This window comes from Podarcis cretensis (assembly GCF_951804945.1).
Source record: "Podarcis cretensis genome assembly, chromosome: 3".
Taxonomy (NCBI): Eukaryota; Metazoa; Chordata; class Lepidosauria; order Squamata; family Lacertidae; genus Podarcis; species Podarcis cretensis.
Window position 1 is genome coordinate 3,382,414 of NC_137172.1, and position 23,449 is coordinate 3,405,862.

Consider the following 23,449-nt stretch of genomic DNA (forward strand, 5'->3'; position numbering starts at 1 on the left):
TGGCTATACTCTGCCTGCCTCCACGGTCAGAGACAGAAATGCTTTTGAATACCAATTGCTGGAAAACTACAGGAGGGGAGAGGGTTCTTGTGCATGAATCCTGTGTTGTAAACAAAAATCTGCCCTTTTCCCCCTTGTTGGGTATCCAAGAGCCCATATAGAGTCTTTACATAGGTTCCCTATCGGTAGGAGAAAATAACAGAGGCCAACCACAGAATATTGAGAAGCAAAGCAGCTAGTAAGCCTGATCTTTATTGATCTGTTGCAACAGGGTCCTCACTCACCACACGCAGGAGGGAGGAAGAACCCAGAACCAAGGTGTGCCTGCCCTTATATAGACATTTTAAATTCCCTGCCCTGGAGCTCAAGAGCACCCCTCCATACATCATACATACATCACAGAAGGGGTGTAACTAAGACCCTCCCCCAGATACATCATACCTACATCGCAGAAAAGGTGGTATAAGCAGAAATCTAAGTGTGTTGTTTATCTCCTGTCATTTATCTCCTGTATGGCAGGTTACCTGTTAATGCTTACTTGATTGGATACCCTGGGGAGCCTGGCCAGTCTTTTGTAATGATAAATACTTAGTTCCTGAGCCAGGTCGCAGGCTCACCCTATTCATACACAGACAGACATACCCTTAAGACAGGATTTGTGAAGGAAAAGACAATGACGAGGATTTTCCATTTTCCTTTGACCTTGCAGAGAAAACATTTGCTCAGTTTGGGAATCAAAAATGGTTCCAGGTCGGTCTTCCTGTGCTGATCTATGTATGTGCTTGGTTGGTACACTTATGAACATTGAACATATATCTAAGACCTCAAAATTCCTATCACACCTGCTTGTGGGTTTCCCGCGAGCATCTGGCTGGCTAATGGCCTGATCCAGGAAGCTCGTCTTAGTTTCTTATATTCAGGCACAATCCATAGCCTACCATCCCAGCTACTCTCGAAGGGAGAGAAGGAAGGGTCAGCCCATGTTCCCTGTATCCGAATTCCCACCCACCTCGGATTTCTGCCCATCTGACTTCCACTTTGTCCTCTCCTCCTTCTTCTCCTCCATCAGCACATTCCTGCCCTGCCTGGTTCCCTGGATCAACCGCTTCTTCTTCTGGCTCCTCTTCACCGGCAAAGTGGAGAACGTCAACTTGAGCTACAAGATATTCAACTACGAGTGCCGCTTCAAGCAGCACGTGCAGGATTGGGCCATCCCCATGTAAGCTGATTTGACCTCGTGTTGGAAGACTAGGGCTGATTCCAGGATGATCAGGGGTGGAATGGGTTTTCACATGTAAAATTCAGATTGTAGTCGCCTCTCCAATTTGAATGATGTTGTGGGTTTGGGGTGCCAGTCTGGATGATGCCCTGAGTGACTTCAAATCCTTGGGGTCCTGTACCCAGGGAGTTTTAGAAATGAGGTTGCTGGACAAGTTTCTTTGTTAGGCAATGACCTTAGCTGGCCACTCAAATGTCCTCATCAGCATCCCAAAAGGATGAGCCAGGTTGCTATAACTAAGTGATGGGGCCCTTTTGGATAATGGGGGGGGTGGCTTCCCTCCACCCCCTCACTTAGCTGCTAGGTAGGAGAACATGAGTTTGGGGGTGTGAGATGAAATGGAAGCTGGAAACACAGAGATTTGCTTGCTTAGTGTTGGAGTCTTAGCTGTGTCCAATGGAGAAGCAAGATCTGTTGGGGTGTCAATGCTCTGAGCCCCTCCATCTTTGGCTCAGGTGGGTAAAGGTAAAGATAAAGGGACCCCGACCGTTAGGTCCAGTTGTAACCGACTCTGGGGTTGCGGCGCTCATCTCGCTTTATTGGCCGAGGGAGCTGGCGTACAGCTTCCGGGTCATGTGGCCACCAGGACTAAGCCGCTTCTGGCGAACCAGAGCAGCGCACGGAAAAGGCCGTTTACCTTCCCGCCGGAGTGGTACCTATTTATCTGCTTGCACTTTGACGTGCTTTCGAACTGCTAGGTTGGCAGGAACAGGGACCAAGCAACGGGAGCTCACCCCGTCGTGGGGATTCGAACCGCCAACCTTCTGATCGGCATGTCCTAGGCTCTGTGGTTTAACCCACAGCGCCACCCGCATCCCAATGTATGGGTAGATAAAACCAAATATCCTAAAGACACCACAGTTTGTGCTGACCAAGGAAGCAGAATCTGGGTAAGCGCCAGGAACCCCTGGAGTCTCTCACCGTTTGGAGTTTGGGGTTGGCGTGCAACAATATATTTAACTAACTCGGTAGTCAGGGTCTTGCTCTTAATATACAGCAGGCAAGACAGTGAGCAATGCTGGAATAATAATATTATAATAATAATTTATTATTTATACGCCGCCCATCTGGCTGGGTTTCCCCAGTCACTCTGGGCGGCTTCCAACAAAACACTAAAATACAATAACCTATTAAACATTAAAAGCTTCCCTAAACAGGGCTGCCTTCAGATGTCTCCTAAAAGTTTGGTAGTTATTTTTCTCTTTGACATCTGGTGGGAGGGCGTTCCACAGGGCGGGTGCCACCACCGAGAAGACTGAGAAGGAAGGGGGCTGATCTGGAGCGAGGAAAGGGGCTCATCTCTGGTTCTGATGTGAAGACCAGGGCATGGTTCCTTCAGGACCTTGGAGAGTTCCCAGGGAAGAAACTGATGTTCCAAAAAATGATCAAAGCTCATTTGAGTGTCTTAAGTTAAGTCCTGGGCGCCACAAATCTCCAGGCTGGCAGGTTACCACAGTTCCTTGTGAAAGGGAGGGAGGCACTGACCGTTACAGCTATTTGGGTGTGATCCCCTTGCACAAGATCACCACGGCGTTGGGTCTTTTTGTACAATCTCCTCACAGTGAGAAAACGAAGGAGGCTCTCCTGGAGCTGAAGGGGGTTCTGGAAAGCAACCCCAAAGTGGTGGCCCACTACCCAGTGGAAGTGCGCTTCACCCGGGGAGACGACATCTTGCTGAGCCCCTGCTTCCGAAGAGACAGTTGCTACATGAACATCATCATGTACAGGTAAGACGAGTCGGGTCCAGGCAGGTCCATTTGGGTGGCCTGATGGGTATTGGGGGATAAGTCTGCTGGTGGCCTCTAGCGGTGATGGCTGTGTCTTCACAGTCAGAGGCAATAGCAGTTCTGAATACCAGCAGCAAGCGGAGAGAGGTCCCTTGTGCCTGGTTTCCGCTTGTGGGCATCCCACGGGCATCTGATTGGTGGCTGTGAGGGCCAGCTGCTGGACTAGAGGAGCCTAACAGTGGATCAATGAGGCAGAAGCTAAATATTAGTGATGGGGCAGCCGGCGTCCTCAGGCTTAACATCTAAAAGGCACGATCCCAAAAGGAAAAGGGCTTGGCAAGGAGGAGGAAAAACTGTTCAGGCACTGTTCTTTGGTTGCCATTCCTGTAATGGCCAGCTAGAATGGAAGCACTTGGAGCCAAACTACGGAACTCCCATTCAGCGCCCATCAGAACTGAAGCTCAGCTAATAATAATAATAATAATTTATTATTTATACCCCGCCCATCTGGCTGGGCCTCCCCAGCCACTCTGGGCGGCTTACATAAAAACCAAAAATACAGTAAAATATCACACGTTAAAAACTTCCCTGAACAGGGCTGCCTTAAGATGTCTTCTGAATGTCAGGTAGTTGTTTATCACTTTGACATCTGCTGGAAGGGCGTTCCACAGGGCGGGCGCCACTACCGAGAAGGCCCTCTGCCTGGTTCCCTGTAGCTTTGCTTCTCGCAATGAGGGAACCGCCAGAAGGCCCTCGGCACTGGACCTCAGCGTCCGGGCAGAATGAAGAGGGTGGAGACGGTCCTTCAGGTATACTGGACCGAGGCCGTTTAGGGCTTTAAATGTCAGCACCAACACTTTGAATTGTGCTCGAAAACATACTGGGAGCCAATGTAGGTCTTTCAAGACCGGTGTTATATGGTCTCGGCGGCTGCTCCCAGTCACCAGTCTAGCTGCCGCGTTCTGGATTAGTTGTAGTTTCCGAGTCACCTTCAAAGGTAGCCCCACGTAGAGTGCATTGCAGTAGTCCAAGCGGGAGATAACCAGAGCATGCACCACTCTGGCGAGACAGTCCACAGGCAGATAGGGTCTCAGCCTACGTACCAGATGGAGCTGGTAAACAGCTGCCCTGGACACAGATTTGACCTGTGCTTCCATGGACAGCTGTGAGTCCAAAATGACTCCCAGGCTGCGCACCTGGTCCTTCAGGGGCACAGTTACCCCATTCAGGACCAGGGAATCCTCCACACCTGCCCGCCTCCTGTCCCCCAAAAACAGTACTTCTGTCTTGTCAGGATTCAACCTCAATCTGTTAGCCGCCATCCATCCTCCAACCGCCTCCAGACACTCACACAGGACCTTCACCGCCCTCACTGGTTCTGATTTAAAAGAGAGGTAGAGCTGGGTATCATCCGCATACTGATGAACACCCAGCCCAAACCTCCCAGCTATGTTGTTCCACAACGGAGAGTAAAGTTCAGCTTATTTTTTATCCCGTTCAGGCCCTATGGGAAAGACGTCCCGCGCCTTGACTACTGGCTTGCCTACGAGAGCATCATGAAGAAGGTTGGAGGGAGACCTCACTGGGCAAAGGTACGAATGTGGGGGCAGTGTTCATAGAACTGTAGAGTTGGAAGGCATACCCAAAGGTCATCCAGTCCAACCCGCTGCAGTGCAGGAATCACAGCTAAAGAATCCCTGGCAGATGGCCATCCGATTTCTGTTTAGAAAGCTCCCAGTAATTTAATAATAATAATATTATATATATATATATATATATATATATATATATATATATATATATATTTCTACCCCGCCCACTCTGGGCGGCTTTCAACAGAACATTAAAAACAGAATAAAACATCAAACATTAAAAACTTTCCTAAACAAGGCTGCCTTCAGATGTCTTCTAAAAGTCAGATAGTTGTTTATTTCCTTGACATCTGATGGGAGGGAGTTCCACAGGGCAGGTGACACCACCGAGAAGGCCCTCTGCCTGGTTCCCTGTAACCTCGCTTCTCACAGGGAGGGAAACGCCAGAAGGCCCTTAAAGGTGGACTTCAGTGTCCGGGCAGAATGATGGGGGTGGAGTCGCTCCTTCAGATATACTGGACCAGGGCCGTTTAGGGCTTTAAAGGTCAGCACCAATGCTTTAAATTGTGCTCAGAAACGTACTGGGAGCCAATGAAGGTCTTTCAGGACTGGTGTTATGTGGTCTCGGTGGCCGCTCCCAGTCCCCAGTCTAGCTGCCACATTCTGGATTAGTTGTAGTTTCCGGGTCACCTTCAAAGGTAGCCCCACGTAGAGCGCATGGCAGTAGTCCAAGAGGTGAAGGAGGGTACACCACCTTCTGAGGGAGTCTGTTCCACCATTGAACAGAAGTTCCCATCAGAAAGTTCTTCCTAATGTTTAGTCAGAAATCTCCTTTCTTGTATTCTGAATCTGTTGCAAGAAAGGAGGTTCTGACTAAATATTAGGAATAAGTCCCGTCGGTGCAAGGATTTTCACCTGGAAAGGGGTTTTCTTCCCCTCACCCTGACCACATCCGACAGCCTCCCCAAATCTGCTCTGGAGGGTTGGGGGAACCACTTGGATCTGCCCCTCTAGTCCTGATCTGGGGGAAAGGAGGGATATAATGATGATAATAATTATTAGTATTATACAGAAGGGTGGGGGCAGGGGAAGATTGTGTGCCTTTTTATGGAGTCAAACTTAATTTTTGCAAATTTCTTCAGCGAGGTGTCTTAATTTTGGAATGTGAGGAATTCAAATCAGCTATTTTTGTGCTTGGGCAACATTTAGTTTGGTACATTTACGTTTGATGAAGAAGCACATAAACTGCTTTCAGAACTCCTAAACATTTCAGGTGATGCTAAAAAATAACAATATTAATAAACACTACAACTGCAAGTACTTGGCCACCATTTTTAATGATTTCTATGCAATTTCACACACATTTTACTTACTGAGCAATACTTAATTATATTAATTTAACCGAAATAGCCTTTTTATTCCCAAGCCATGTTACAACTTTTTAGCACCCCTCATTTCAGGAAGTTGAAAGTTGCAAAATTCAACACTCCCTAGAGGAGATTGCAGCTAGGGAAGGAATAGTAAAAGCTCCTTGTCTGCTGTGGCCACATACACAGACCAAAAATTTTAAAAAATCAGCATCCCACAGGAACTAGGCTTTGTAATAAACCTTTGTGGATAGCAATGGGGTTCTTTTTTGCTCCCCAGTGGTGTGGGGGGGGCAGGACAAAAGAGGGGAGGCAGATGGGCAGAGGAGGGAGTTGAGAGCATGGAATAAATACAACCCAGGTGGTTAAGAAAGCCCAACAGAGACTCCCTCTCCTCAGAATATTGAAAAAGAATGATGTCAATCAACATTTGATGATCTCCTTCTACCGGTCCACAATAGAAAGTGTCCTTTCATAACTGCATCACGGTGTGGTACGATGGTTTGACCTCAACTGATAGGAAGTGCCTACAGAAGGTGGTGAATACAGCACAAGATATTATGGGCTGTCCCGTGGGACGCGGGTGGCGCTGTGGGTAAAAGCCTCAGCGCCTAGGACTTGCCGATCGTCAGGTCGGCGGTTCGAATCCCCGCGGTGGGGTGCGCTCCCGCTGCTCGGTCCCAGCGCCTGCCAACCTAGCAGTTCGAAAGCACCCCCGGGTGCAAGTAGATAAATAGGGACCGCTTACTAGCGGGAAGGTAAACGGCGTTTCCGTGTGCAGCTCTGGCTCGCCAGAGCAGCGATGTCACGCTGGCCACGTGACCCGGAAGTGTCTGCAGACAGCGCTGGCCCCTGGCCTCTTGAGTGAGATGGGCGCACAACCCCAGAGTCTGTCAAGACTGGCCTGTACGGGCAGGGGTACCTTTACCTTTACCTTTTACCCGTGAATCCACCTGGATGAAATACAGTGGTACCTCGGGTTAAGTACTTAATTCGTTCTGGAGGCCCGTTCTCAACCTGAAACTGTACTTAACCTGAAGCACCACTTTAGCTAATGCAGCCTCCTGCTGCTGCCGGAGCCCGATTTCTGTTCTCATCCTGAAGCAAAGTTCTTAACCCAAGGTACTATTTCTGGGTTTGCAGAGTCTGTAACCTGAAGCGTCTGGAACCCGAAGTACCGCTGTAGTGGAAGAACGTGGCCTCAGGAGAGTGAGGAAAATTCTCAGGGATGATTAACACCCTGGCTGGCACTTTCTTGATCTCCTGCCCTCGGGCAGAAGATATAGAAGCATAATTAGTCGCACCAACAGGGTAAAGAACATCTTCTATCCGTGGGCTGTTAGGCTGCTGAATGAAAAGATAACAACAGGGCAACTGACTTTCAGGTTTGGTGGGTGTGCGTCAATAAATGAGGGAAATTAAGAGTAAGAGAGCTAAGTGGGGGGTGCTGTGTAATCTCACTGCATACAAGTTGTACAAGTGACAATAAAATACCCTATTTTTTGCTCTGTAAGACTCCCTTTTTCCTCCTAAAAAGTAAGGGGAAATGTGTGTGCGTCTTATGGAGCAATTGCAGGCTGCGCAGCTATCCCAGAAGCCAGAACAGCAAGAGGGATTGCTGCTTTCACTGCGCAGCGATCCCTCTTGCTGTTCTGGCTTCTGAGATTCAGAATATTTTTTTTCTTGTTTTCCTCCTCCAAAAACTTGTGGTCTGGTGCGTCTTATAGAGCAAAAAATACGGTATTTCAATTTCAATTGGCGTGTCTGTGAAGTGGCTCTGCCCCACCCACTCCTGATATAGGCCCCGCCTACTCTCAATATAGGCCCCGCCCACCACTAACATGCTGGCCCTGCAAGGGAACATGCCTCTCAGGCTGAAAAGTCTCCACCCACCCGATACAGACCCACATAGAGGGAGGAAGGGCACTTTCGTAAAACTGGTTCTGTGCCCGCAGGCTCACACATGCACTCGGAAGGACTTTGAGAAGATGTACCCTGGCTTCCAGGAGTTCTGCTCCATCCGGGAGAAGCTGGACCCCAGAGGAATGTTCCTGAATGCCTACCTGGAGAAGGTCTTCTACTGAGAGGCGACGTGGAGAAGTTGGTGGCAGTGGAAGAACCTTTCATGTGGGCAGTGGCTCCCAAAGTGGGTGGCAGTAGTGCCCTCTTGGGGGTGGTGGGATTATCGGGGGGCACTAAGAGGTAAGGGGACAGAAGGGGGGCACTGGAGGCGACTATCTGGAAAGCTGGCATCGCTGGATCAAGTCCATCCATTTCATTGTATTCATTATTTTCAATTGGATTTTGAATAAATGCACAGCTGTTACTGTTTGGAATTTTATTGCCTTATCATCTTCCTTAGAAGGTCATGCAAACCACTATTCTGAATAATGCTGTCTAGAGGGTAGGGGGCCCTGGGGTCTATGGAACCAAGGGGGCAGTGACCCCAAAAAGTTTGGGAATCCCTGCACCAGGGGATTCTCCAGTGGTTGGTGTCATGATGGATGGGGGCGCTCCTTCCCCGAGATTCTGGCAGCCAAACGAAGCTACCCAAAAGGCGAATTATTTTCAGGGCTGCCGAATGCATTTAAATGTTTTTTTGTTTCCCAGATTAGAAGGCTTAATTACACAGCACAGTCCCACACCTGCTCAGAAGTTTTGAGTCATGGTGAATTCAATGGGGCCAACTTCCAGGTAGAGTTAGGACTGCAGTCTAAGAGAGGAAATAAAATCCAAATGTAACAGCAGGGAAATTGATTTATTAGGACCAACTGAAAGGCTACAAAGAAGTGAGCGAGCCTTTGAGACCTCACCATCTGGCTATGCAGTAAGCTTAAAGGGGGTGGAAAGAAACAGATGTTGCCGAGCGCATACAGAATAATAGAATTTTAGAACTGGAATGGACCACCAAAGGTCATCTATTCTAACCCCCTACAATGTAGGAATCACAGCTCAAGGATCCCTGGCTAATGGCCATTCAACCTCTGCTTAAAATCCTCCAGGGAAGGAGAGTCCACCATCTTCTGGGGAGTCTGCTCCACTGCTGAACAGCTCTTATTTTCAGAACAGTATTTCTATTTAGTTGGAATCTCCTTTCTTGTAACTTGAATCCTTCAGGATCAGGTCCCACAGCAGCAGAACACAGGCTGAAGCTGCGTGATCCCAGACTGCACCAATGGCAAGAGGACAAAGAAGCAGGGCTGCTTTTCCCCTCGGAAAGATAAAAGCCAAGGAAGTAAAATGTGTGAACGTTTCTTTACAGTGCTAATTGGATTTGTTAATTTTGGATTTCTCTGTCTCCCCACTCCCCCCCCCCATGCGCCAGCATAGTTACCTGCAAACTTTCCCTAAACGCTCCATTGAAGGGTGGAGGTGAGGGGTCACCTAAAATGTGTGGCTAAGCTTGGAGACTCCCCCAAGCACACAGAAACTACTACCCTCCTTTTTCTTTTAAGGTGGACCCAGTTTGCTGCCAAACTGATAGGCCTGGGATCATCCATATATCATCACAGTGTACAGGGTTTATAAAGTTTGCTTACAGTCTCAACGTTGATAATAGGGGAAATAAGAAAGGGTGTTTATGGAAAGGAGGGAGAGGGACAAGCCATCACATTTGCCACTTTGGAATAGGCCATTTTGTTTAATCATGTTCTTACCGTTGATTATGTTGCAGCCACCTACTGGAACGAAATCCTTCAAGTTCTTTTCCTCTTTATGTAATAACTCAAAGTTGCCAGTAACCATTACGAAAACTGAGTCTGCCTGATGCTGCAATCCTATAAATGCTTACCAAGGGATGCTTACCCTTGAATTCAGTGGGACTTACTTCTGAGTAGATATGCAAAGCACTGCACTGTTGCTGACCATCAATCCCACAACAACTCGATGAGGTAGACCACCACCATTCCCATTTTACAGCTTGGAAACTAAGGCTGAGAAATAGGGCCTTGTCTAAGGCCACGTGCAAAGTTCCTATCTGAACAGTATTTTCTTTTTTTAAAAAAAAAAAAATCCAGGTTGTCCCAACAGTCCACTGGTTAGTCATTGGTTTAGTCCACCATGGAAATGAAGACATGATAAATCCACATGATTCTAAATCCTCGTCCAAAGAGCTGGGCTCTAGGAACACGATCGTAGCCTGCAATGACACCTATCTTTCCCTTGGGGAGATTAATTCAAGTGTGTTGCTTTGAAAAGTCTCTTTTCTCCATCCTCCTGTTCTGCATCAGATCCCATGTCTGACGGGGGAAGTTCCCAGGGCTGGCTTTCGAAGAGTGGAGATGCTGGAACAGGTAGAGAAGATGAAGTAGTTAACGTCAACAGCGAGAAACTAAAAGGAAACAGCCCCTTGCAAAATTAAACCTGACATTGACATTCTTTCAACCTATCTGTATTGCAACAGAGGTTTGCCTTAAGATACAGGGATAGAGGTGGGGGCACCTGGGTACATCCAGCAGTGCCTTCTCTCCCCCCAAACATGTTCAGATGATAGCAATAATAATAATAATGACTTTGTAATGTTTGCTAGTGTCCCAGAACATCAGCGATCTGCTCCAAAAGCACATAGCAGAATTTGGCTAGCCTGTTGCTCCAGTCTTTTAAACAAACCCTCTAACCTACGGTACAAAAAGAGAAGGAAATATATTAGCCTTGTTTCTTACCAATTAATCCAGAATGCAGCAGCTAGACTGGTGACTGGGAGTGGCCGCCAGGACCGCATAACACCGGTCCTAAGAGATCTGCATTGGCTCCCAGTACATTTCTGAGCACAGTTCAAAGTGTTGGTGCTGACCTTTAAAGCCCTAAACAGCCTTGGTCCAGTATACCTGAAGGAGGGTCTCCACCCCCATCATCCAGCCCGGACACTGAGATCCAGCGCCGAGGGCCTTCTGGCGGTTCCCTCATTGTGAGGTTACAGGGAACCAGGCAGAGGGCCTTCTCGGTAGTGGCGCCCACCCTGTGGAACGCCCTCCCTTCAGATGTGAAGGAAATAAGCAGCTACCTTATCTTTAAAAGACACCTATTTAGGGAAGTTTTTAATATTTAATGCTGTCTTATTTTTAACCCTCGATATTACCAGCTACATTGGCTATCAGTAGTAAGTTACAGATGCCAATGTAGTTGCCAAGCCTTGCTGTCGCTTTTAATTCTAATTTTGCTTTGCCTATGGTTAAGACTGCAGCTTGCCACTGCTTTATTATTTCATCCAACTTGTGAGGGATGTAATTTTGGGGGCCTTTTTCGTTGAAAACCTCTCTTTAAAATCACTTAGGCTTAGCTAGCGTTCTTGTAACGGCCCAATTTGTGCATGGCAAGAGTGATATTGAACTTTTGTCTACAATTTCAAAAACTCAGTAATAATAATAATGATAATAATTTATTATTTGTACCCTGCCCATCTGGCTGGGCTTCCCGAGCCACTCTGGGTGGCTTCCAACAAAATATCAAAATACTGTAATACATCAAACATTAAAAGCTTCCCTAAACAGGGCTTTTATAACAATAAAACAACAAAATGGTGATGTGAGTGAAAAGGGGCTGAAATTTTCAATGCTCACCCCCCCACCCCCCCTTACGTAAAATGACCGGGTTTACTGACTTGGAGAGCTTCTGCTTGTCCGTGCAAAGGCCTTCTTCCCCTTCTCGCTCAGCTGTGGGACTGGACCCTGTGCCGGCGCCGGCCGTATCCCAGCGTTCCACTTGGCGCTCTGGGCAAGGATCTTGGCCATTGCTTTGGTGGCAGGATAGCCCGCAGGGTGGTAAGTAGCCCAGCTGGGGCGAGCGGGGGCTCTTGGCTGTGAACCGAGGTCTGCAGAGAGGGACACCTGGGGAGCGAGGCAGGAAAAAAAGCAAGAAATGTACCGTATTTTTCGCTCTATAACACGCACCTGACCATAACACGCACATCGTTTTTAGAGGAGGAAAACAAGGGAAAAAACATTCTGAATGAAACAGTGGATGTATCATTTTTGTGCTTCATGCTGTGGCCACAGACATGTGATCTGATAGTGAATTTGGGGTGACCCAATGCAAAAATCCTGAGAATCCCTGTGGATCCATGCTTTGTAACCACGTTTTTGCACCATTGCAGGGGGCAGGCTGTAGCCATGGACATGCTATGTGCTCTGATGGTGAATTTGGGCTGACCCAATGCAAAGATCCGGAGGATCCATGTGGATCCATGTTTTGTAACCACGTTTTTGCACCATTGCAGCCCCAGGCAACAGTGGGTGTGTGGTTTTTGGGGGGCAGGCTGTAGCCATGGACATGTTATGTGATCTGATGGTGAATTTGGGCTGACCCAATGCAAAGATACCGAGGATCCATGTAGATCCATGCTTTTTAACCATGTTTTTGCACCATTGCAGCCCCAGGCAACAGTGGGTGTGTGGTTTTTGGGGGGCAGGCTGTAGCCATGGACATGCTATGTGATCTGATGGTGAATTTGGGCTGACCCAATGCAAAGATCCTTAGGATCCATGTGGATCCATGCTTTTTAACCACATTTTTGCACCATTGCAGCCCCAGGCAACAGTGGGTGCGTGATTTTGGGGGGGCAGGCTGTAGCCATGGACATGCTATGTGATCTGATGGTGAATTTGGGCTGACCCAATGCAAAGATCCTGAGGATCCATGTGGATCCATGCTTTTTAACCACATTTTAAGTGGGGAGGGAAGGAAAAACACAGAAGGGACAAGGAGCAGGAGACGGGTGTGCAGAGAAGCAGCTGGCTAAGAATGCAGGAGAGGGGTAGGGAGGAAAGGAAGGCAAAAGTTTTCCCTCACCTACCCACCCAAGCCAGCCAGCTCGCGCTCTCTCTCTCTCTCCCGCATGTTTTCAGCTTTCCCCTCTGCTTGCCTGGAGGGGAGGGGCTTTCCCTGCTCTTTGTTCCGTTTGAGCAAACACGGCAAGGAAACAGAGATGGGTGGGCAGTAAGACCCTGAGGCAGAATGCCGGAAAGCAGCCGCTTCCTCTTTTCAAGTTTCCCTTCTAGGAGACGCGCGGTTTGATTTTTGCCTGCTTTTTTTTGCCTCCCCTCGCACCAATTGGCTCCAGGGACCACACATTCGCTCAATAACACGCACAGACATTTCCCCTTCCTTTTTAGGAGAAAAAATCTGCGTGTTATAGAAGGAAAAATACGGTAGTTTGTCGTGGAGCTTGTGGACATCCGATGGAGGTGAATGGTGGAAGATTCAAGGCTGGCGAAAGAAAGTCATTCACACAGACAGAAGTAGTCATTTGCACAGAAGCAGTTAAACTATGGGACTATGGGACTCGCTCCTCCTAGATGGCTTAGACAAAATGATGGAGGAGAGGGCCTTTGATGGCTCTGATCCATGATGGCTGTGCTGTCCCTTCACAGTTTGAGGCAGCAACACTACCAGCGACGGGAAACTGCAGGACAGGAGAGTTGCTCTTGTGCTTGGATGCTGCTTGCGGGTTTCCCACAGGCAAGGAGCTGGCTACTGTGAGAACAGGAAGCTTAACTAGATGGTCCAGCAGGCTTTTCTCATGCTCTTAGGAGATTTAGAGGGAAACGAACCTCCTGCAGTTTTGAATCTGTCAACAGAACCAGGAATTGCGATTACAGTCCCTGACCTAAAACCACACACACACACACACACACACACACGCGACTCGAGTCATAACTTGAGTCACCACCCAAACTTTGCTGTTATCCAAATTCTGAGCAGGTAGGAAATGTGCAAGAAGACAAAGGCGACAGTCCTACACACAGATACTTGGGGAAACTCCATGAAACTCCAATGGGGGACTCACTTTCAGGTAAGGATCTTTTGTTCTGTTTGGTTTATGCAATTACAGTCAAACCTCGGTTTTTGAACGTCTCGGCTTCCGAGCGCCGAAAACCCAGAAGTGAATGCTTCTGTTTTCGAACGCGCCTCGGATGTCGAACGGCTCCCGAAGCGCGTTTCTCAATTTTCCCTGTTGAACTTGCTGACAGCCCTTTTGATCCTCGGTTTTCGAACGCTTTGGAAATTGAACAGACTTCTGGAACGGATTACGTTCGAAAACCGAGGTTCAGCTGTACTTTTTTGGCAAATTATTTATTACCTGCACTGTGATAACACTCCCAGGGTGGCATTCAATTAGGAGAATTCAAACAAAGCAATAAAATACAGCAAATTGAACTTATAAAAGCACATAGAAAGCAGCAATATGGATTGACGACAACTAAAAGCAGTATATGAGATGATGGAATGTCTGGGTGGTTTTTGTTTTGTTTTTTAACAAAACAGTATTTGCCTGTTTCAAGGAGATATCAGAGGAGGCACCAGGCAAGCTTCTTTGGGAAGGAGAATCCAAACACAGGACACCCCAATCCCAAAGGCAGGTGGAATCAAGTAGCCTTTTGTTTTTAGTTGCAGAAACTGAGTTTATTTAGGAAAGGAGCAGTGTGTGAGCAGGCCTGCCAGCCAGCCGGGAGACACACACACACACTGGCCAGCTCTTTCAGCTGCCTTGGGTTAGCTGCAAGTGAAAATTTTTAGAGCTATTTTCTTGCCACAGCTGAGCAATAAATAACATACCTGAAAGTGAGAGGGTGAGGACTTTTTACCCTGGAAAAAGGATTAGGGGTTGCATTTTAACCAAGCCCTACTCAAGAGTAGACCCAATGAAAGCATGTGGGGGATATTTTTGCGTGCCAGAGCACTTTCATGGTGTGCTGAGCCCACACCCAAAATCCAAACGGAGTGATAACTAGGCCTTTGTTCTTTAACATAGAAAAACAGCTCTTCAAGCTTACTCAGAAATAAGTTCCACCATGTCTATTTCCAGAACTTATAGTCAGCTTAATAATAAACATTTTCTGAAGACGTGTACAACAAATAGGGGGGGGGGGAAATGAACAGTAAAATACGAATACTGTTTTGGAAGTAATAGAACATTGGGGTGCCTGTTCAAAACTATGGCTAGGTCACTAACCCAGAAATGACTTGGGGAAAATAAGGAAGTATTTTAACATGTATTTAAAAATCAAAATGGAGAACTGTTCCAGATCACGGCAGAACAGAGCCTGGGAGCACATGGCATCACCAGGAAGGCTTCATCAGATGACCACAGTGACCTAGCAGGGAGCAGCTCCCACCCTGATCCATGTTAATGGGCCACTGCCAGGAAGCCAAATCCAGTGTGTTGTCTCTCCCCCAACCCAGGTACTTACTCCCAGGAAGTGTGCATAAGAGTACAGCTTCAATCTGTTGGTTTAATCTCTTGTTTAGGGTGTTGGGAAAAGCCAGGAGCAATAAAACACTTACTCAGAAATCCATTCAGGCAATAAAGGCAGATAAGGGCACAGCAGTCAACACTTCAACTGCTGAGCGTGAAAAGAATTTGTTTATTGGCTACAGTCTCCAAAATTAAAACTAAAGAAGAAAGTCTGGTCCCTCTGGCATGTGAAGAAGCACTGTTGCTTAAGGCAGTAGTAGATCCTCTATTTATGCAAAACTTCCATTAAAATCAAGCTTCTGCACAAAGAGCAACAAACTCTTTGTTTTTTTAGGACAAGACAAGCCATAATCATGAATCTTTAAGTGCTACCTTCACATAATTTTTTTAAAAGGGTGTGTTTGAAAAGAGTAATACGGGCATTTCTCATTTCACTAGCATCCGAATTATGAGACCGGGACGGGAGACACAGACAGTGTGTGAAAGGCAGACATTAATTTTAAGCAGCTTAAAAAGAAGCAACGTAATGATTGGCAGGGATCAACCTAAACAGAAGCAGGTGAGCATGCAAGGGCTTAAAATGTTAGGGTCGCGGATGCCGTGTGACGGGACAGGCAAGGTCAGAGTCTCCCACCCCACCAGGAATGAGTGCAGCACACAAAGCAAGGCTTTGACAGGCTCCGTATACCTGATTCCTGCACTCCTGGGTCCTTGTTAGCTCAGCCCCAGGCTGCTGGAGGACAAGGAAGCAAAGCACGTTGAGTCACAAAGTCCTTCCCAAAGGGGCAGAAATATGCAGCCGGAGACGCTCAGTCTGCAGTCGGATGTACCCTCGAGGCAAGCAAGGGAGCTCAAACGCAGCGACCCACCTAAATAACTGCTGGGAAGCTGCCTCGGACCAGGTCGGGACACTACTGTCTGTTCTGACTGGTGGTGCCTCTGTGCATGCAAAGTGTGAGCTCTGCATCTTGGCTGCACAGCAGGGCTGCAGAAGCATGAGGGCAACAACCATAACCGATGCTCCAAGACTGAACGCCAGCTTTGCTCAAGTTGCAGCCCTTAAGTGGTGGACTCTCCTGTGTGAGTGTCTGAGGGCCCTGCTCTTGCCACTTACCATCTACCTGGCCCAGGGCGGGGCCTGAAGCCTCACAGGGACTGCTGCGCTCTGCTGCCCAGGAGGACTCTCCTGTGTGAGTGTCTGGGGGCCCTGCTCCTTCCTGCCACTTACCACCTGGCCCAGGGCAGGGCCTGACGGGCCTCACTAGGACAGTTGCTGTTACTGCTGGAGGGGTGCAGAGTGCTTTTAAAATGTTTTAAAATTTTTCTTTTGAATTTTTTGTATGTGGGGGGGTGGGGGTGGGATGGATGTTTATTGGGCCTGGGAATTTGTTTGATTTGATGTTTTTGTAATTTTTACTGTTTTTGGTTTTTATTGTTTTATTGGTTGTTTTTTTTAAGGTGTTATTTTGTTCTTAAGGGGAGGGGTCAGGGCTGCCGGGGAGTAGGTCCCAGCCAACAAAATGGCTGGGGCATGTTCCACGGGGGGGATGCATTGGGACAACCGATCTCAGTGATCACGGGTAGGAGGAGGAGTTACGCTAAGACCAGACCATGTCATTACAGAGGAGGCAGGTTTAGTCATTGTCTGAGGACTATCCCTGCCTCCGGGTCTGGTCCTGACCGGATGGATACTAGAATCAGCAAGGGATACCCACATGACCTGAAGGTGCTGCTGTGCAATGCCAGGTCAATGATTCATAAGACCACTTCCATCCATGACTTGATCATAGATGGAGGACTTGACCTGGCATGTGTAACAGAGACTTGGTTGGATGAAGCAGATGGGCCTGCTCTTGCCGCTGCTTGTCCACCAGGTTTCTCTTACGCACAGCAACCCAGGTCATGTGGGTGGGGAGGGGGGGTTGCAGTGATTTTTAGGAAGTCATTAGTTTGCACCAGGCATCCTATTGGGAAGACCCAGTTTTCCGAGTGCATGTTCTGGAAGTTGGGCAATAGGGGCAGTACAGGATTCCTTTTGGCGTACCGACCTCCCCACTGCACCAAGGATTCCCTGCCCGAGCTGCTTCAGGTCGTGGCGGATGTTCTCCTGGAGACACCCAGCTTGGTTGTCCTAGGGGATTTTAACATCCATGCCGACACGACCTTACAAGGGGCCGCTCGGGACTTCGTGGAAAGCATGGCCTCCATGGGGCTGTCCCTGAATAAGTCTGGCCCAACCCATAGCCGCGGACATGCCTTGGACCTGGTGTTTACCTCTATGGATGTTGGTGATCTGACACTAAGTAAAAGCGCAACGAAAGAAGTGCCATGGTCAGATCACTTCCTGGTGCAACTGGACTTCTCTGCAACCCATCCCCTCTGCAGGGAGGTGGGACCGATTCGGATGGTCCGCCCCCGCCACTTAATGGATCCAAATGGTTTCCAGAGAGTGGTAAGGGATGCTTTATCCCATGTTGATGGCCTTTCAGCCAATTCCCTGGTGGCCCGCTGGAATGTGGAGTTAACCAGGGCTATTGACTGTTTGGCTCCGAAGCGCCCTCTCCGATTGCATGGTTTTCCATGGATCTGAGGGCAACGAAACAATCGTTGAGACGGCTAGAGCGCCGGTGGCGGATAACTCATTCCGAATCTGACCGGACACAGGTTAGAGCTCAACGTCGAGCCTACCAAGTGGCGATAGCGACGGCGAAGAAGACTTTCTTTGCCACCTCTATTGCATCTGCAGAAAACAGCAGCAGGAGACTTTTTCAGGTGGTTCACAATTTAGCGGAACCACCTGCAACATCGGGGCCCAGTACGGGCCATATGATCTCCTGCAATGATTTCGCAAATTTTTTTGCAGATAAAATCACTCAGATTCGGGAAGAAGTAGATTCCACCGTGGGAGCAGGGCCGGGGCGGGAGAGTGCTAGAGTCCTGTCTAGTCGTGTGGGATCAATTCCAATCTGTTACCTCCGAGGATGTGGACAGGCTGCCTAGACGAGTGAAGCCAACCACCTGTCTCCTGGATCCTTGCCCATCCTGGCTTATAAAAGCTAGCCGGGAAGGGCTAGGCGATGGGCTTCGTGGGATGGTGAATGCTTCCCTCTGTGAGGGAGCCTTCCCAGACCCGCTGAAAGAGGCGGTTATTAAACCGCTTCTTTAAAAACCATCTTTAGATGCGGCCACAATGGCCAACTATCGCCCAGTCTCAAATCTTCCATTCTTGGGCAAGGTGAATGAGCAAGTGGTTGCTGAACAACTCCAGGCACGCCTGGAAGAAGCGGACCATTTGGATCCCTTCCAGTCGGGATTCAGGCCTCATCATGGGACTGAAACTGCCTTGGTCGCACTGCTTGATGATCTCCGGCAGGCTAGGGACAAAGGTGAGAGCTGTTTCCTAGTTCTGCTGGATCTCTCAGCGGCGTTTGATACCATCGACCATAACATCCTTCTGGACCATCTTGAGGGGCTGGGAGCTGGGGGCACTGTCATACAGTGGTTCCGCTCCTTCCTCCTGGGCCGTGTTCAGAAAGTGGTGGTGGGGGATGAGTGTTCAGACCCCTGGGCTCTCACTTGTGGGGTGCCTCAGGGTTCTGTCCTCTCCCCCATGCTTTTCAACATCTACATGCAGCCGCTGGGAGAGATCATCAGGGGGTTTGGGCTGGTTGTTCATCAGTATGCGGATGATACCCAGCTCTACCTCTCTTTTAAATCAGAACCAGTGAAGGCGGTGAAGGTCCTGTGTGAGTGTCTGGAGGCGGTTGGAGGATGGATGGCGGCTAACAGATTGAGGTTGAATCCTGACAAGACAGAAGTACTGTTTTGGGGGGACAGGGGGCGGGCAGGTGTGGAGGATTCCCTGGTCCTGAATGGGGTAACTGTGCACCTGAAGGACCAGGTGCGCAGCCTGGGAGTCATTTTGGACTCACAGCTGTCCATGGAGGCACCAGGGCAGCTGTTTACCAGCTCCATCTGGTACGTAGGCTGAGACCCTATCTGCCTGCAGACTGTCTCGCCAGAGTGGTTCATGCTCTGGTTATCTCCCGCTTGGACTACTGCAATGCGCTCTATGTGGGGCTCCCTTTGAAGGTGACCAGGAAACTACAACTAATCCAGAACGCGGCAGCTAGACTGGTGACTGGGAGCAGCCACCGAGACCATATAACACCGGTCTTGAAAGACCTACATTGGCTCCCAGTACGTTTCCGAGCACAATTCAAAGTGTTGGTGCTGACCTTTAAAGCCCTAAACGGCCTCGGTCCAGTATATCTGAAGGAGCGTCTCCACCCCCATTGTTCTGCCCGGACACTGAGGTCCAGCTCCGAGGGCCTTCTGGCGGTTCCCTCATTGCTAGAAGCAAAGCTACAGGGAACCAGGCAGAGGGCTTTCTCGGTGGTGGCGCCCGCCCTGTGGAACGCTCTCCCACCAGATGTCAAAGAGATAAACAACTACCTGACATTCAGAAGACACCTGAAGGCAGCCCTGTTCAGGGAAGTTTTTAATATGTGACATTTTAGTGTATTTTTCATCTTTGTTGGAAGCCACCCAGAGTGGCTGGGGAAACCCAGCCAGATGGGCTGTTGGTTTCTGCTCTCTTCACTGTGCAGCGAAATGCTTGTCACAAGACAATGTTTACATTCCACAGTCTGTGCTGTTGGGTTTTCCCACGGGAAAGGAGACTGGATGTGACGTACACTGGTTTCCTGTTTTTCACAGTGTTCTCTCCGTGCTTTAGAGGAGAGAGGATGCTTTCTCTGCTCCGGCAGAGGCAAGATGTTTTTCTGTAATCTACTAGCTTTGAAGTGTAAATAAAGTAATATAGAGTATGTGGCACATACTCCTCATCATTCCGCTGTGCTTGGGACACTGCAAAATCAACATGGGCGGGGTACAAATAATAAATTATTATTATTATTATTATTATATAGCTAAGGACTCAAAAGGCAACGCAAGGCAGCGGGGCTTTGGGGAGCGGGCCACCACCAAGCATGTTCCCTTCCTCACCAAAGGCTTCGCACCTCACCAAGTTTGCTGCTTAGCCCAGAAGGCTGACCATTTGGGATACTTGCCAGGGACTTTGCTTTTCGGAGTTTGTACGATGCACTGCTTGGTTTCCTTTTCTTCTGGAAGGCCGACTGGCTGAGGTCTGGGGTGAGCCCTCCTCCTTTCTTCCTACTGCAATAATAATAATAATAATAATAATAATAATAAATTATTTATATCCCGCCCTCCCCAGCCGAAGCCAGGCTCAGAACGGCTAACAGCAATAAAAGTAACACAGCATTCTAAAATCAATTCATTCTAAATTCAATTCAAAATCAAATTAATGGCAACCATTGGGCTAGAGTTCTGTGAGGATTACCAAAGGAGGGGGTCAGGCTGTGCCTTGGCCAAAGGCCAGGTGGAACAGCTCTGTCTTGCAGGCCCTGCGGAAAGATGTCAAGTCCCACAGGGCCCTAGTCTCTTGTGACAGAGCGAATGAGGGGAAAAGATGTATTAAATGAAGTTAAAAGGATTTCCCGGGACAGGGCGGGGAGAGGCAAATACCTTTTTGAAACACAAAAAAATGTATGGGCCTGAAGCTTGTTCTGCCACTTCTCATTTCAGAGACCGGAGCTGCAACCCTAAGCACAGCTACCTGGGAGTGAGTCCCGGGGGCTTAAGGACTGAAGTCCCAGGCTCTGATACAAGAGTGGCCTGGACTCAGAGGAATATATTTCTGAATCAATATGCATGATTGTGCTTCAGTGGGGCTAGTGCCCAGATATGCAGATATTTCAGCACTCAAAGAACCACAGAACTGTTGAGTTGGGAACCCAAGGGCCATCTAGTCCAACCCCCTGCAATGCATGAATCACAGCTAAATCACTCAAAGGTTTCTGTAGATTTGCATCAGTGTTTCTCAAACTTTTGGACTACAACTCCCAGCATCCCTAGCTAGCAGGCCCAGTGGTCAGGGATGATGGGGGTTGTAGTCCAACCACAGCTGGAGACCCAAGTTTGAGAAACACTGATTTACATGAAAGCCACTATGGTATCATGGCTAGAGTGTTGGGCTAGAGCCAGGGAGACGTGGGTTCGATTCTCCTTTCTGCCATAAAAACTCAATGGGTGACCTTGGGTCAGTAGCTCTCTTAGCCTAACGTATCTCACAGGCAGGTTTTTGTGACAAAAAAGTGTGAGAGGGAGAACTGCAGACACTGGCAGAAATGACCGGCAGAATCCGCGACCAAGAGAAAGAGACTGTGGAAGAAGATTGGAAGAAATTTAAGATGTATCTCAAGAATTATTATAAAACTGAGGAGTGTTAAAATGCTGAGGGAAAAGAAGACGTAGAATTGCAGCGATAATTGGGTTTAAATTTTATGGTGGAATAGAAAAAGAGGATGAATTTATATTTAATTGGGCAAGAAAAGTTGCTGAATAATGGTACTAAATTAAGGATGCAAAAAGGGAAAGGTATGGGGAAGTCCGGGAAAAGAGGGTTATGGAAATAAGGTTAAGAAAATATGGTTTTTTGTTTGTTTGTTTTTACGTTGTTTTTTGTTTTTGTTAAAAAATTGGAAATCAATAAAAATCTTTATAAAAAAAAAAAAAAAAGAACTGCAGACACTACCCTAAGATCCCCGGAGGAAGAGTAAGGTACAGTGGTGCCCCGCAAGACGAATGCCTCGCAAGACGAAAAACTCGCTAGACGAAAGAGTTTTCCGTTTTTTGAGTCGTTCCGCAAGACGAATTTCCCTATGGGCTTGCTTCACAAGACGAAACGTCTTGCGAGTTCTTGCGAGTTTGTTTCCTTTTTCTTAAAGCCGCTAAGCCGCTAATAGCCGTGCTTCGCAAGACGAAAAAACCGCAAGACGAAGAGACTCGCGGAACGGATTAATTTCGTCTTGCGAGGCACCACTGTAATTCTACCCAGGCAGCTCCCTACGCACATCACATCAGTTTTGTGAAAAGTGAATGTCTTTCTGCTTGGGATCTGATCTGTGCTCCTGGCAACAAGTTACTTTCCCAGAACAAGAAGACAGAAAAATGCTTGGCACTGTCATCTGCTCTCGTGAAAAATAATCTTCCTCCCTTCAGCCCACAAAACTCGCCCCCACGCCCCTCTAATGCAGCTGAACTGCTGCTCCAGGCTACGTTTGGTGGGCTGGGTTTTGAAAGACATTCTGCTATTAAGGAAGAAACCGGTACTACTAAACACATAGACTGCAGGATAGTTGGCATGTGTGTTAGATCTGTTCCCAAGATGTTATGGCCAAGGGTAAGAGCAACAAGGTAAGAGCAACAAGGACGCAGGTGGCGCTGTGGGTTAAAGGTAAGAGCAACAAGGTAAGAGCAACAAGGACGCAGGTGGCGCTGTGGGTTAAAGGTAAGAGCAACAAGGTAAGAGCAACAAGGACGCAGGTGGCGCTGTGGGTTAAAGCCTCAGCGCCTAGGGCTTGCCGATCGAAAGGTCGGCGGTTCGAATCCCTGCGGCGGGGTACGCTCCCGCTGCTCGGTCCCAGCGCCTGCCAACCTAGCAGTTCGAAAGCACCTCCGGGTGCAAGTAGATAAATAGGGACCGCTTACCAGCGGGAAGGTAAACGGCGTTTCCGTGTGCGGCTCTGGCTCTCCAGAGCAGCGATGTCACGCTGGCCACGTGACCCGGAAGTGTCTCCGGACAGCGCTGGCCCCTGGCCTCTTAAGTGAGATGGGCGCACAACCCCAGAGTCTGTCAAGACTGGCCCGTACGGGCAGGGGTACCTTTACCTTTACCTTTAAGAGCAACAACCATTCATCCTACCACTGAAGAAGCAAGGCGTTTAAACTAAGGGTGGACACATTTACTGTAACTGCTAGAAAACATCCTGATTTAGATTACAAGAGCAATGAGAAAAGAACCAAGCATCTAAAGATGTCATGGAAGTGTAAGGTGGTAGGAAGACTTCTCTGGGGGACTGTGATGGAACAGGGTGTGGGGTTGCAGCAGATGAACCACTTAAGTAGCTTTATACCAAGTCAGGTAACCTTGGTCAACGGAGCTCAGTACAGTCTAAACTGACTGGGAATGGCTTCCCTAGGTCTTAAGAAGAGGGAGAAAGCTTTCCCCCATGATCTGCTTTCTTGGCATTATGCCTCTGAACACCTGTTGATGGGTATCCCAGATGGGCAGAGTGCTGTTGCACCCAGGTCCACGTTGGGGGTTTCCCACAATGGGCATCTGGGTGGCCACTGTGAGAACAGGATACTCAGATTAAGACAATTTACAGGACAAAAATTTTAAAAGAGGGAAAGGATTTGCTGAA

General features: G+C 48.4%; 2 protein-coding genes across 6 annotated transcripts in view; one reads left to right on the top strand and one right to left on the bottom strand.

The window, feature by feature from the left end:
- Positions 1-8,152, top strand: part of LOC307211809 (L-gulonolactone oxidase) — a 53,619-nt gene extending 45,467 nt beyond the window's left edge. Inside the window, exons 9-12 of the mRNA XM_079968858.1 lie at positions 1,070-1,219; positions 2,842-3,006; positions 4,508-4,598; positions 7,921-8,152. Of these exons, the coding sequence (XP_079824984.1) occupies positions 1,070-1,219; positions 2,842-3,006; positions 4,508-4,598; positions 7,921-8,049 (535 nt within the window). The 3' untranslated portion in view covers positions 8,050-8,152. The remainder of the gene's footprint in view (positions 1-1,069; positions 1,220-2,841; positions 3,007-4,507; positions 4,599-7,920) is intronic.
- A 552-nt stretch (positions 8,153-8,704) lies between these two features.
- Positions 8,705-23,449, bottom strand: part of FBXO16 (F-box protein 16) — a 34,050-nt gene continuing 19,305 nt past the window's right edge. For 3 of the 5 annotated variants that reach the window (XM_079968893.1, XM_079968895.1, XM_079968892.1), the window contains 3 exons: positions 20,180-20,336; positions 11,565-11,790; positions 8,705-10,248 (listed from right to left, as the gene is read on the bottom strand). In XM_079968893.1, coding sequence (XP_079825019.1) covers positions 10,136-10,248; positions 11,565-11,790; positions 20,180-20,336 — 496 coding nt within the window. In that variant the 3' untranslated portion in view covers positions 8,705-10,135. Of the gene's footprint in view, positions 10,249-11,564; positions 11,791-15,846; positions 15,892-20,179; positions 20,337-23,449 lie in introns of all 5 variants that reach the window. The other 2 variants (XM_079968894.1, XM_079968896.1) reach the window with 2 other exon arrangements.